This window comes from Megalops cyprinoides, chromosome 1 (assembly GCF_013368585.1).
Source record: "Megalops cyprinoides isolate fMegCyp1 chromosome 1, fMegCyp1.pri, whole genome shotgun sequence".
Taxonomy (NCBI): Eukaryota; Metazoa; Chordata; class Actinopteri; order Elopiformes; family Megalopidae; genus Megalops; species Megalops cyprinoides.
The window spans coordinates 46,001,334-46,016,572 of record NC_050583.1 but is presented as its reverse complement, the minus strand read 5'-3'; the positions used below and the strand labels follow the sequence as shown (position 1 = coordinate 46,016,572).

At 47.2% G+C, this 15,239-nt stretch overlaps 1 protein-coding gene across 1 annotated transcript; it reads left to right on the top strand.

Annotated features, from left to right (window-relative positions):
* The first annotated feature begins 332 nt into the window (after window positions 1-332).
* Window positions 333-14,473, top strand: casp7 (caspase 7, apoptosis-related cysteine peptidase). Its single transcript, XM_036531508.1, has 7 exons — window positions 333-472; window positions 1,101-1,220; window positions 9,381-9,532; window positions 10,187-10,315; window positions 10,682-10,857; window positions 11,154-11,292; window positions 11,671-14,473. Exons 2-7 carry the CDS (start codon window positions 1,123-1,125, stop codon window positions 11,895-11,897), a joined length of 921 nt encoding a protein of 306 aa, XP_036387401.1. The 5' UTR covers window positions 333-472; window positions 1,101-1,122; the 3' UTR covers window positions 11,898-14,473.
* The last annotated feature ends 766 nt before the right edge of the window (window positions 14,474-15,239 follow it).

Here is a 15,239-nt window from a genome sequence, read left to right as displayed (position 1 = left end):
TCTCTTAATGGTCAAGTTTTGAAGTTTGTTTCTTTGTTTGTTTCTAGTAATGGGCAATTATATATGACTGCAAATTAGTTTCTGCCACCATAGTCGGTAGTTTATTTATCTCTGAGTAACTCCCTGGGTAACATCATACAGCGTATTCTATATTTCAAATGCAAATAGAAAAGACAGACAGACAGACTGATAGATAGATATATAGATATAGATAGATTCGATAGAATGATAGATAGATAGATCTCCTCTGTGTCACTGTCCCTTTAAGTTTTACATCTACGATGAGTAATCCGAGCCCTTTCACTTTCTTCCTGCCGTTGTATGTACAACAGCTAAAAATTTCTCTTATTACAGTGACGTTTACGAAAAATCGAAAGAGAAAGCCATTCATTTAGACCCTTCACGGCCACGTAGAGCACAGACAGCCCTGTCTACACGGCTAACCCGAAAAACTCAAACTTGTTCTGTAAAAGTAAGTTGTAGGTGCTTCGGCAGGGTTATCTTGGAATCTGGACCTTGAGTAGCTGCAGTAGCAAACGTTAGCGTTAGCTTCAGAACTTAGTTAGCGTCGGAAGTTAGTTAGCGTTAGCTAAGTTAGCTAGTTAGCTATCCATAGCTAGTTACCTCTAGTTTGCCTCTTTTACCAATGTCTTCGCTCTGTGAAACTTTTTCACTAGTTTACCTGCTTTAGTAAGATCTTTGACAGAAAATGTGAAACCTGGAAAGTGTTGTCTGGCTTTTTATAGCTAGTTAGCTTCGCTCCTAGCTACTACAACTTTTTGTGACTATCGCTAGCATTTAGCTAGCTAGCTATCCTGGTGTAAAGACACGGGCTGCTGCTAATTTAGCTATATCTGTAGTTTATTTACGCAAATTTGAGCATAGTCAGCTTAACCCGTAGCAAAGCTTATCTGAAAGTCTGTCATTACTGTTGTGTTTGAAAAATCATAAGGTAATCATAGCAAACATTTGAATAAGGTTGTGTTAAAGAGCACTGGAGTTGCTCCATTTCATTCACCTTTACAGTCGCGTCATTTGCTCGTTAGGAAACGTTAGATCTACTGTTATATTATTTTAATTTCTTCTTCAAATTATTGTAGGTATATTTCCGGAAAGTTTGAGATGGCAGATGAATCGGAATCTGGGGGTGATATGGAGGAGTTTTCTGACACCACCGACGCCAAGCCGGACAGAAAAGGGCGATTCTTGCTGTTTGGGGGGTGAGTAACGTCAATCTGTTTGTCTGTAAAAGTGTGATCACCTGTGTCGGATAGAAAAGGGGGATTCCTGCTCTTTTGGAGCGTGAGTAACTCAAACCTGTGTATGAAGATGTGATCACCAGGAGAGTGAGTAGGTGTGGTCACCTGCAACCAGCACAGGTGGCAGTTGGAGAACCTGAGTAGGTGTGGTTACCTGTGCTGCCATAGCGACTGTGTGACTGAGCTATCACACAATCGCCCCCACCAGTCACTTCCCAACTCCTGTCTGCTGTCATCTTTCAGCTCCCCATCTGGATCAGTGCTGTTAAAATTGCTGTTTTTTGTTTTTTGTTACCGCCTTTACTCTGGCACTCATTTCGCTGTATTGAATTCGGATCTTGTTAGTTGCCCTATACCCTGTAGTTGTATAAAATTAGCTAATACTGAGTCTTCAAACAGACTTTGCTTTCAGCTGAGAACTACTGTCTCATTGTGGTACTGTACACATCCTGTCCCCGTACTGTCGCTGTACTTACTGTATGCACTTTTGTACGTCGCTTTGGATAAAAGCGTCTGCTAAATAAATAAATGTAAATGTACCAAGGTAACGCAACCCAGTGCACCTAATGTTACATCGATCCGAACCTACCTGCATAACTCAAGTGATGTGAACGTCCAGGCTGCGATCCGCCTGGCTACCATTCCATGCTTTTCCAAAAAGCATTCAGAGTCCGGTTATTCTGAATTAACGGCGATTTCATATATAGTAATTAATAAGCCAACTCAGACTATTATCGCTGTTTGTAATTAGGGAAGACTAAGGATGCTATGGAATTTGTAAGGAAATTCATGGGCCTGTCTGTTTTGGGTGTGATTTATTTGAATAAATGTTTTCTGTGTTGGGCAGAGCTCTACTCAAACAATCCAATAAAATTCCCAAGGGTTTCTGTAGGCTAGGCTTTTCTACCGGCATAGACAGCAGACAGTATAGTGATAAAGATTAAGGCTTGCAACTCAACAGATCAGAACCAAAGATTCCTCTCAGCTCCTCTGGTGACTGAGCGAGGTCCACATCTTTTGTAACTGCTCTCTTTGCTGGTGGTGTCTGAGGCTGGGAAACAGCAGCAGGATGGTCTCACTCACCTGGCTGATCGGAGTGTCTGCCAAGCAAAAATGTGAAAGTGCTTCAGTAGGTGGCAGTGGTATCTAGTGGCTGGTCTGTTTGCTGGAGGCCTTGCTTTTCTCCCAGGGACTGAATACATTTTCTTTGTTTGTAAATGAATTCTGTGATGTGTAATGAATGGAATGAAGTAGAATTTTGAACTGATTGGATGGAGAGTGGACACTCTTTACATGAGAGTGACGTTTTGAGCAGCAGTTTGAGTAGAGCGCCTCAATGAAAGGAAGAGCTAAAGCTGAGATGAAAGTTTTCCCCGCCACAAGGGGGCGCTGCAGACTTTCAGACCGCTTACAATGTGCTCTGTAGCTTCCGTGCAGAGACAGATGAGGAACTGCATGTGGTCGTTAGACCTGATTGGCTGTGTATGTCACACCCACACTGAAAAAGATCCAATCAGTGATCTATTTGTATGATTTCCCAAAACAAGCCCCAACATTTTCCTTTTGCTCTGAACGCAGTCTGAAGGTAAACTGAAGGAGGGTGGAGTTCTGTTGTAGCGATTTGGATACTTGACCAGTAACTAGATGGGCACATGATGGATTCCCAGCTAAGTCAATGTTGCTGACCCCTGAACTATACCCCTGATTTCCTTGCACAAATGTTCAACTGTATGCATAGATAATATGGCTGTATTGTAAAGGCACACTGAATTAAAGTGTCTGCTAATCAAATACTGTAGTGAAAGGTGTGCATTACATACACTACATATGCATTACGCATGCATGACATGTTGTAACATGCTATGTTGTGGGTTCCTGATGGGAAAAAGCCTCAAACAGAACTAAGGCCACCTTTCCTGTATGTTATTGCTCCTCTACCTACAGGGTGAGGGTTGCGTAATGTACGTGTGTGCAGTGGGGTATTGTGGGAAGAGCAGCTCTCTCGGATTGCATGTGCTCTGCTGTCTCTGGTTGGATTTGTGTTGCTGTGGTGCCGTCATCACCCTCCAGACCTTTACCCCCCACAGAGCGCTCCAGACCAAGTTCAAGTTCCACATTCATTCTGAAAAGGGGAACAATGTGTTCCCTCGGCCAAAGGAAGAGCTCTTTCAGGTTTCACGTGACCCCTGACCCCTGCCACGTAGAGACAGAGGCCGGCAGGAGTATAGGAGTTCCTGCCTCAGCAGTTTGGAATGTAGGAGTGATCAATGGCAGACACATAAGGGCTGTGAGTGAGGCAGATCCCAGTGCTCAGAGCAAGCTCTGCCGCAGAACAGGCTCTGCTTCTGCCTCAGAAAAGGCTCCTCCTCAGAACAGGCCCTGCCTAAGAACGGGCTCTGCCTCAGAACGGGCTCTGCCTCAGAACGGGCTCTGCCTCAGAACGGGCTCTGCCTCAGAACGGGCCCTGCCTCAGAACAGGCCCTGCCTCAGAACGGGCTCTGCCACAGAACAGGCTCTGCTTCTGCCTCAGAACGGGCTCTGCCTCAGAACGGGCTCTGCCTCAGAACGGGCTCTGCCTCAGAACGGGCTCTGCCTCAGAATGGGCTCTCCCTCAGAATGGGCTCTGCCTCAGAACAAGCCCTGCCTCAGAACGGGTTCTGCCTCAGAGCATTTATATATAAATTGTGTATACTGTCGCGTAAGAGTGATGTGCTTTGTTATGCCAAGGACTTGATTATGAAATCTGTAATATTCAACCTTACCACAGTCTTTCTCATGTGTCTGGTCTGATGCGGGTGCTTTCGTATGCCGTGACGGCTTTGTGAGACATGCTACTGGCAGTTCTGGTTCTGTGACATTCCTCCGTTTGTGTCATGATCCGCTTGAGGGGGAAAAAGGTTGCTGTGTGTTATTTTTGTGGTGTCATTTATTCATGGGTGATGCAGCAGAATTCCAGAGGGTGTGGAGCTCTGCTGTGGCTGGTGGTCAGAGTCACTCCATAAAGCAGCCACAGTGGGGCCCGGGGTCAGAAAAGTGAAGGTGAAGACACCTTTGCTCCACCCTACTCCTCTGGGCTGTCCTCATCAGCTCCATCCAGTATGTACATAGGCATGGCTTTGCACGTCCCCTGTTGGTGATGTCACGGCATCTCCAGAACTCTGGCGTAGAGACTGGATACAGCTGAGTTTCTATTTGGGAGAATTTTAATCTGTTTTGAAGGCTGGCAGTTTGCTGGGTTTCTAGCATACAGTATGCTTCTCTTGAAAGCACAAAGAGCTGTTTTTTATCAGTTTTATATTACACAGACCCAGCTGCAGCAGGATTTCAGTAATTTAACAAAAAGGTTGTTTATATAATTCGGAGGAGTGTATTTTGGGTTTAGTTTAGCATATGATTGCGTAAATAGGTATTTGCTTGTCAGTGGGACATGTGCAGAGGGTCTGTCATTAGCAGCCACATTAGTCAGGTATAGTTTCCCACGTGGTTAGAGGATGTCACTCTGTATGGAAACAGACACTTGACTTTGGTTTTATGCATTGTTTCCTCCATGTAAGGTTGGCTGTCATTAACTGAGTGACTGAAATGACCGTCCTGTGAATGGCTTGAGTCAGGTTGTTCAGAAGTCGGGAAACTGACTTTGAGCTGGGTCTGTGAGTTGCCGGCTGTGCTGAAAGCAGAATTTATGTAGAGCAACAAAGAGGGAAACAATATGCACACAGGTCCTCTGAACGGATCAGCCAGCTGGCAAAAACACCAAAGAGGAGCTCCAGCACAAAGAGTCTTTCTGACATTGCCACACGCACATGCGCACGCGCATACACGCACACACACACACACACGCACACACACACACACAAGCTCCGAATGGAAGACACAATGGTTCACACAGTCACGTATTCTGGCAGTTTGTTTTGTGCTGAAAGGGTTAATCCACAGCGGAGGAGGGTTTTTTGTAGAGAGAGAGTACAGTAACCCCCCGCCATGTTCATCTGTTCCTGCTCACACTGTACAGATTGTGCCCTGGTCTGTCTCTGATGGTCGTGTTCAATTCGGTCTTTCCAACAGAAGTGTGCATCGGCTCTGTGCAGCTCCCGTGCAGTTTAACGAGGACATTCTCTCACCCCCTGTTACCTGCACAGACCTCCACATCGCTGTCAGTCTCCATATTGGGGGAGTTATTAGTGGGCTGCCCGTATTTGCATTATCCAATCATGCTGCAGCTGGTGTGCAAGCCCTGCACACTGATTTGTGTGGGGCTGCTTGATGCATGCCCACTCTGAGAAGACTCCGCCCTGGCTCCACCCACACGCACACTGTGGGACCAATTCACACAAACTCGCCAAGGAAGGATGAGTCAGTCACAGGTGAGAGCGTTCAGGTTTCACGCTCTCATGTTTTACAGACCTGTCTGGCAGTATTCAGATGTCTCTGATCAGTTGCAGGTGTTAGAATTGCTTTCCTGTGACCCACCAGACCTTTTATGCCATTTGGTTCCACCCGAAGAAACCCAGGAACACAAAATAAAAACCACAACAGGATGCTTGTTATAGTCTCAAGCTGTAATTAAGCTGCACCGACATGTATCAAGTGATTCAGGTCAGTGTTCAGCTCAGACCTTGTAACTCAGCCCTAATGAAGTGAGCACAGCTGCAGGCAGAGTGGGTCCCTGGGACCGGGCCTCGGAAAGGTGGGGTCCAACACTGAGTGTCACAGGGGGGCGCTTTTCAAATGGGGCACGTAAAAAGCCGCAATAAAATGGATAACCTGCTGAAGTCTTTTTTTACTGAGCTGAATGTGGTTTCTGAGTGTATGCACATTTGACTGAAATTAAACAGTAACACTATGCACTCCCTCACACATACTCTACATGCGTAGTGTAGCGTGTGTGCAGTGTATATGTAGCATGGTGCATACTCTGTGTGTATCACATTGAGAGGAGTGCATATTGTGTGTACAGTGTGTGTAGTGTGCCGTGTACTCTATATAACACGTTTAGGGCAGTGCGTAGCGTGTGTAGCTTGTACACTGAGAGCAGTGTGTAGCGTGTACATTGAGAGCAGTGCGTAGCGTGTGTAGCGTGTAGCACAGTTAGGGGCGCTGGGGCGGTTAGCGTGCGGTACAGATTATGTGCCAGTCAGCAGAGGTTAGCGTGCCCCTCATGACCTCAGCAGTGCGGCTGAATAGGCCTTTAGAAAAGTCTGGCGAGGCTGCTGCTGAGTCAGGACCCGCGCGCGGCCGGCAGCATGCCGCTCACTCTCCTGCCTTTATACAGCAGCGGCAGCATGTTGGGCTCCTAGCACACGCACATCACACCGAGCTTTGGGAAAAAAAAAAACACGGACAAAAAAACAGTTTTCAGATGCAGAGTGGTGTGGCACTTAATGAGGACTCCAGGTAAGTGCGGGGCGTTGGTGGGTGGCATCGGGCCCTTGTTCCGCTCTGCCAGAGCCGCAGGGAGGCGGGGGGGCCGGGGTGCGGGGCCCTGGGTCACATGTGGCCGTGGCGGAGTGTCAGGAAAGGCCTGGGGGCCCGGTGTGTGAGGGTAACCTGTTGACTAAGCTGTTCTGCTGGCATTGAGATGGTGGGGCTGGCGCAGCCTCCCGCCCCAGCGGCCTGCGTTATAACATGAAGACTGAGAAGAGAGATTCGAACCCTAACCCGCAGTGACCCGCTCTAGGAAGGCGTGATTTTGTGGTATGAGGCGGAGGGTTTGGAGTGGCTTCAGGAGTGACCTGCGCACTGTTGGTGATATTTACGAAACACTGCTGTTTGGTGCTGCGTCAGATTAGTTCAGCACATTTATGCTTCATTTAACATTCATGTAAGACACGTGTGAGCTAAACCTCTGGCCTTCTCTTGTGTTCCCACTGTAAGCTTGCAGTGCTGTGGACCGATTCTCCTTTTAATTATTTGTGAGGATTTATCATTCTAAATGAGTGCTTGTGTTGGTGCGACACGTGATGTACTTTTTGGAGAAAAAACAGGAGCTGCCCAGTGTTTTTCATGTGTATGTGAAGCTCAGGTATCATCATAGAGGTCAGATTTTGGGGGAAAAGAATGGATTTAGGGATTTAGTTTAGGACTCAGCTGGTTCCCAGTACGGGTCATGTGACCTGCTGTCATATGATTCCCACTTCAGGTGAAGTAATGCTGTGTTTCTGTGACTAGCGTCTGATTGGTTAACTGTGGGGACCACAGGAACAGGCCATCTCCACTCCAGGACCACTTGTGTCAGAGGGTGATAGGATTGTGACCCAGCAAAGTATGGGGCTGACCTGACACAAGGAAATTTGACCCTTTTGTCCTCAAGTCTTTTGTTTCTGTTACATCTTTTCTTTTAATGAGTGTTAGCAGTGTAGCAGCTGAAGTTCTGTTAAAGTTCCGCGTAAGCAGTCAAGCTGTTGGTTCCTGTTGGGCTTTTATGTTAAATGCTGTGCTTCATCCTTTGGTTTTGGCTTTGGGTTTCAGCACAGTATATGATAGTCTGAGACTCAGTGACTGCAGTCAGTAACGTCTGAGAACCCAGGCCTGGGAACGGTGTGTGCTTGGATGAAGCCGGCGGGGTCTCGGGGTCTCAGCCTTTGGTTTAGGCCCAAGGTGTCCTTGAGTTGCGTGTTCAAATCAGTATTTTAATTATGCTGAAACTGAAGCTGGTTTGCAAGTTCATTGTGATAAAGCAAGAATCGTTCATTTCTTCCTTTTTCGGGTCCCGTATGTGGGGAATTTCAGGCACGTATATCCTGTATGTTGGAAAGCCCTGGCATGGCCATTTCCTGGAGTTATGTGCTCCTGTACCGCAGATCACTGCAGCCCTCTGAAGACTCTTCGCAGTGTCTCAGTAAACTCACACTTCTAGCATAATTAAATTGTTTATTTTAACCCCAGCTCTCTATAACATGAACAGGGGAGACTCACTGAACAGCTCCTCCCAAAGTGAAGGCCAGCACACAGCAGAAACCTGGTGTGGCAGTGTCCTGGTGTGGCATAGCCTGAGACAGTGAGTGGCACAGCGGGCTCAGTGACAGATACAGGCAGGCAGAATGTCTTTATTGCTGCTGTCTGTGCTGATATATGTGCAGTATTTGTAGTGTGCTGAGAGCAGTCAGTCTCCCTCGTCTGATGGAGCTGTTCAGCGGTGAAGTGGCTTATCTCCTGGGGAGGTGTGTGTGTGTGTGCAGTCTTACCCCCCCCGCGCCACCCAGCGCAGGGGGGTAGACAGGGTGCATTTTCCCTGTTTTAATGACAGAGAGTTGGGGTTCCTCCTGTGATCCTGACGCAGGGGGGAGCAGGTGAAACAAGCAAATCTCTGTCTGATTCACCAGGACTGCTCCCAGCCTGTAACGATTCAAACATCATAGGCGGCATGCTGCAAGGGCTGATGGGAAATACCCCTGAGAGCAGGGTCACACACACACGCACACACGCACACACGCACACACGCACACACGCACACAAACACACAGACACACAGATACACAGAAACTTTGACTGTATTTTATGTAGTGAAATATATAAAACGTTGCGGAGAGGCATTTTCTATGCTACGTGCGTAGCCCCCATCTGTGTACTTACCGTCACGAACTGTATGCGATGTCTCTGTGAACAGTGACTCCAGCCCTCCAGCTGGGTACTTACCGTCACGAACTGTATGCGATGTCTCTGTGAACAGTGACTCCAGCCCTCCAGCTGGGTACTGACAGCATGTTTATGAGCCTAATTTGTGATGAGCAGGTGTGCTGAGGATTGCACTGCACACAGCCACAGGACTGATGTGCCAGGGCTTTCAGTCTTATGGTATGAAAGGGTCATATTCATATCAGAGAGTGTGCTTTAATAAAACCTGTTTAAATTTATTAACAAGCTAACTTTTCTGTTCCCTTTAACGCACTCTCTCTTTATCACTCTTTTCCCTTTACCAACAGACTTTCTTTTTACACACTCTTTCTTTGATAATATACTTTACCTTTTTTAACGCACCCTTCCCTTACTTAACACTGTTTTTAGCTCACTTCTCTCTTTATTGCTGCACTTTTCCCTTCATTTACAGACATGTTCGTGTGTTAGAGTATGTGTGTTTATGTTGGTGTAATGAGGAAGGTGTCTGCTGTCTCTCTCCGTCAGTAAGAAGAAAAAGGATGGCCAGACGCTGGATCAGGACCACTCCTCTGAGAGCCATTACAGAATCGTTTCACCAACATTCCAGTATAAGATGAGCCACCAGCGAGTGGGCAAGTGCGTCATCATCAACAACAAGAACTTCGACGAGAAAACAGGTACAGAATCCACCAGTAACCTTAAAAACCAGGTACCACAAACACCGGCTCCCGAGTAGCTCATCCTGTTAGAGTCCTACAGCTCAGACTCAGGTTTGAGCATGAGTGAATATGAGCTGTGTCATTTCTCAACAATGGCCAGGAATACAATTGGCATTGTTCTGCCGAGGTAGGGTGGGTTTCATCAGCCACGGTCCCCTTATCCCGTTGCTTTGGCACCCTCTGGTGGCTGGTGACGCACGTGCAAGTCTCTCAGTTGATGTCAGTGGATATACGGTTCGCCTCCGTTCATTGTTCACTCTGCTGTAGTGTACTGGGGGACTTGTAGTGTGATACACAGCCATTGTGTGTGAGAGTATCCCTTAACTGAATGCATTAAAAGCAGAGCGAGAGTACTAAAAAGGAAACGCAGAAACGTCTGAGGAACAGGAGGAAATAAGAACATTACGCTAATGATCTGCCTGTAGCCGCTATGAGGCTGACACAGACACGGTGCATATTTCTGGCTGGCTTTTTGGCAGTATACGTCTGAGGGTGATGTGGGCGCATTATGTCTGGCTTTTTGATGGTATGTCTCTGAGAGGGCGATGCAGGCATGGTGTTGCTGGCTTTTTGGCGGTGTATCTCTGAGGGTGACACGTTTGGGTCTTTCAGGGATGAATGTAAGGAATGGAACAGACCGAGATGCAGGAGAGCTCTTCAAATGCTTCAAGAGCCTGGGCTTTGACGTGGTGATTCACAATGACCAGACCTGTGAGAAGATGGAGAGGCTGTTGCGTGACGGTGAGAGAGAGCTCTGACATCGCTCTGATATATCCTGTATATCAAGCGCAACTCCATCAGTGTTTGGAGAGATGACAGTGTGTGAGTGTGTGTGTGGGCGTGTCTGAGTGTGTGTGTGTGTGTGTATGCAGAGTAGACCCCAGGCCAGTGTGTGTGTGTGTGTGCCTGAGTGTGTATGTGGTTGAGTATATATAGAGCCAACCCCAGACCTGTGTGTATGTGGGTGTGTGTGTGTTTATGTGTAGCTGATCCCAGGCCTGTGTGTGTGCAGAGCTGACCCCAGGCCTGTGTGTGTGTGAGGGTGTGTGCGAGTGTGTATGTGGGTGTGTGTATACAGAGCTGACCCCAGGCCTGTGTCTGCTGCAGCCTCGGAGCAGGATCACAGTGACAGTTCATGTTTCGCCTGCATCCTGCTCAGTCACGGTGAGGAGGGCATGATCTACGGCACGGACGGAGCCATGCCCATCAAGAGCATCACCTCCCTCTTCCGGGGAGACATGTGCAAGAGCCTGGTGGGCAAGCCCAAGCTCTTCTTCATCCAGGTGAGCAGCACAGCACACAGTACAGTACTGCTGCCCTACCTGAGCAGAGAGCTACGCTTTCCCTCTGTGCAGTCTTCACATTACTGTAGGGTACGTTGTTTTGAATCTAGAGTGTGTGCTCTTTGCAGTCTCTGTGTAAATTATCTCTGGGTGAGAGCATCTGCTAAATGGTACTAAGCTAAGTGGATATCTCATGGATGCTCAAGGGGTTTCTGTCAGAAAGAGGCAGGGAGATCCTGCCGTTTTCCTCTGTTTTTGTCCTGTTTTATTAACATCATCACCGTGGTTACACTCAGGCTTGCCGGGGTTCGGAGTTTGATGATGGGATACAGACAGATTCTGGGCCTCCGAACGAGACGCTGGAGACAGACGCAAACCCCAGACACAAAATCCCAGTGGAGGCTGACTTCCTGTTCGCCTACTCCACTGTGCCAGGTACTTCCTGTAGTCATGCAAGCCTACATACAGACACACACATACACACACACACACACACATAAACACACACACACACACACACACACACAAACACACACGAAACACATTACACGCACACACACACACACACACACACAAAACACATTACACGCACACGCACACACACACACACGAAACACACACACACACAAAACACATTACACACACACACACACACACACACGAAACACACACACACACGAAACACATGCACACACACAATTGATTGTTGCTCTGCTGCCTCCAGTGGCAGTGAGCAGGCCTGCTGGGTTTTTGGGGTACCCCCTCTGTGCCAGGGTTCCTGTGTGACGGGGCTCCGTGCTGTCTCTCCTGCAGGTTACTACTCGTGGAGGAACCCGGGCCGTGGCTCCTGGTTCGTGCAGGCGCTCTGCAACGTCCTCAACGAGTTCGGCAAGCAGCTGGAGATCATGCAGATCCTCACCCGCGTCAACTACATGGTGGCGACCAACTTCGAGTCGTGGTCAGAGGACCCCCGCTTCAGCGAGAAGAAGCAGATTCCCTGCGTGGTCTCCATGCTCACCAAAGAACTCTACTTCAACTAACCGACCGCCAACAACCGCCAGCGACCGGTCACACATTCAGGGATGACCAAGACCCCCCCCAGGCATTACCGTGACCGCGTCGGTGCGGGAGACTGTGGCGCGGTCACGCCGGGGGGGGGGCAACACAGCCCACCACTTCCTGTTCAGTGGCACTCTTCAGCGTAAACGTGTTGGTGATAACTTGCCTCTCGAGGTTATCCTTGGATTCTGTCACATGACCTTTGTTGCTAAGCAGTGCAGGATATCTGTGTGATTCTCCTGGCCCAGAAACAATGTGATGCAGTAACCCCTCGGCAGCCAATCGGAACACTCCTCTCCTACAAACTCAGTCTGTGTATTCTGTAGAGATAATGATTTTGCAGGAATCTTGCCTCAAGCGCAGAAGCTATGCAGTTGCTCTTAGAGGAGGCTCATACAGTGAGGATGAAACCCGAACACAGAGCAGAGACTCTCTGAGGTGAGCAGTGAACTCAGTCACAGTGCTACTCCATCAGTCCCAGAATGACTGGAGCCACCGTGTGTGAGGGAGACTCCCTGATTCATGTCAATATTAACCGATCACAGTTTCACTATGGAGAGCAGAGTCCCCTGATTGGTTTATACAAGAGAATGATTTGCAGCCCACGGTGGCTCCACCCATTGCGGGGATCATGAAGCCTCATTTCTCCCATGTTTTTACTCACAGGCATAAGTGTGGATGATAAATCCAGCCCTGAAATTCACAGGAGGCATCCAGAAAAACTTGCAAACCTTTATCTGATTCCAGGACCTGCGCACATCACAACTAATCAATTATGTAATCATTTCAGTGTGTCCTTCACAAAAAGACCTGCATTTTACAGAGTAAACGCATTGATTCTGAGGAGAATGAGTCAGGGAAGCCAAAGGGAATTCGCCCCGGAAACGACGCAGTGCGCTTTCCGTTTGAATGAAGTGCCCTGAAAGCGCAGGGGACAGATGACCCTGGGTTATCATCCAGATTCCCTTCAGTCTCTGCAGTATCTGTGGGAAGTCTGTCACCTCATGTTCTGCTGGGATACCCAGGTAATCAGGTAACTGCGTTATACCTGTGCATCCTGCCATTTCACGCCACAGGCGTTGGGCCACGCCCTCTGACTCACACCGGACAGGTCTCGTCTCCAGCGTTGCAGTGAGATCGATGCGTTTAATCCGTGAATTTCAGCCGGCTGGAATGACACTGCCTCTGTTCCTGCCACAGACGCAGAGAATGGGCTACACCAACACTCGGCTATAGTGAAGTGCACACACATCCACTTAGTCAATCCAGTCAATCTGACTCAAACCAGTGGCATGTGCATATACTTACATACGCATATTCTTCCTGTATGTGTATATGTAAAATATATACACATTTCATGGATTCATTTGCGTGTCCCTCCATGTTTTTAATGTTCAAAGCACAAATGCCCACTTTGTTGTATATCCTTCCTGAGTGAGGCAGATATCTGCAGTATCTTCTGTGAGCAGTAAAGCTGCGTAGCGTTGATTACTTTAAATATTACATATTTAACTTTCCTTTTATTAACCATCATATGTGTGGCGGTAACCCTACACGTTGTATTATGCTCAATATCTTTTAGGGTGGATCAGTACATGTTTGCTATAGCAACACAAACATTTTAGCAGAAAAGAATAAGCCTCAAATTATAAGAAGGCACTGAGACTGAGCAGGTGGAGTCTGGCCAGGTATCTGCTGGGGCCAGAGGCTGTTAACACACACACACACACACACACACACACACACACACACACACACACACACACATTTCCTGGGATTCAAAGGTCCTGATTTCATATTCGCTGCGTATTCCTTCCAAAGTCAGAAACCCAGTTTGTTAATCTACAGAGGCAGCTATTGCTGGTGGTTCCTTTTTCAATGACATGTCTAGCCATTCTAAACCCACTGTTCCAACCAACACATAACATTATCACAACATTGCTGTAGCAGTGACGTAGCGTTTCTGCAACGCTGGAGTAACGCCAGGGTGTTACGTGTCGGCTGGGATTCATTCAGCATGTTCTTTTTTCAGTCTGTTAGTCTGTTTTTATTTTCACTTTTTTATTTTTAATTTGAAACATTTTTATGATTACACTGTAGATCTATAAGCTTCGAGATGGTGCAGATGGCATCTTCATGGTTCTTATTTGGCAGATTTAAGCCAAATGTGCAGATATCCCGCGGTGAAAGAACTCTCAGTTACCCTGGACACGCATGTGGACGAGGTCTCCAGCATCCATTACAGACCTGCATATGCAGTGACCATCGGTCAGCAGTCTGTCATTTTGAGGTCACTCCATGATAACGCTGGATGTGTTGCTGAAGGAGTGTTTGCTCCAGTTGTTTTGGAATGGACTTGAAGGGAAAGTAATCTTTTAGGAAATAAAATGAAGTGTTAATGCTGTTGTCCTCAGGAATATATCTCAGATCTGTTTGGAGCTATGAATATGGTGTTGGGACAGGTGCAGATTAGTTCAAATTTCAGGAGTATGGCTGGAATCTAAGACTTTATCACCCACTGTATTTTGGAGAAAATCTACAGCAAAAAAAAAAAAAAAACTACAGCAAAAAAAACTATGTAAATAAAATTACTGTGTTTTATTAAAACATGAAGATTCTACTGTGTTATTGGCTGCTGTTGTCATTTTTGCCTCTGTTGTTAATAAGGTAATTCTGTCTGTAATTCTGAAGCGTGTGGTGATGAGGGGACACACACAGACAACACAAGCCGGCTGCTTTTACAGTTCATTCCTGGAAACCTGTCAGAAACCAGACCAACGGGAAGTTTTTCTCAGGAACACATCACACATTCCAAAGCACAGGATATAATTCATAGTTCTCTCTAAAAAGGGATACCCAAACATGAGATTAAATCAAATGTTGACAAGATATATTACTTTGAATAAATATTTAGTATTTTTAAATACACTTGCGCAGCACGCAAATCCCTGGTTTTTATTCAGACTGCAGGGTAGCCAGCACAGTGCGTACAGAAAGAATCAAGTCATTTTCTACGCATTCAGCTCCCTCTGACAAGTTCCCCACAGGAAAACAACACACTAAAACAATCCTTTGGCTCTCTTGCAAATAAGCTCTTTTTTTCACTCCCACTTTTGCCCCTCTCGTAAATCAGAATCTTTATCCCTTGAATTCTTTAGTATGGACAGTGAGCGTAGAGGAGAATCACGCAGGAAAACACAGTGTAGGAAACGGGTGTATTTACAGCAGGTAAAACCACTCATTTCCTTGACCTTTGTTGCTCAGGTAAACGGGTGTGCTCCCCCCGCCAATCCCAGGGCCTGACACAATCTCTCTAAACCCCT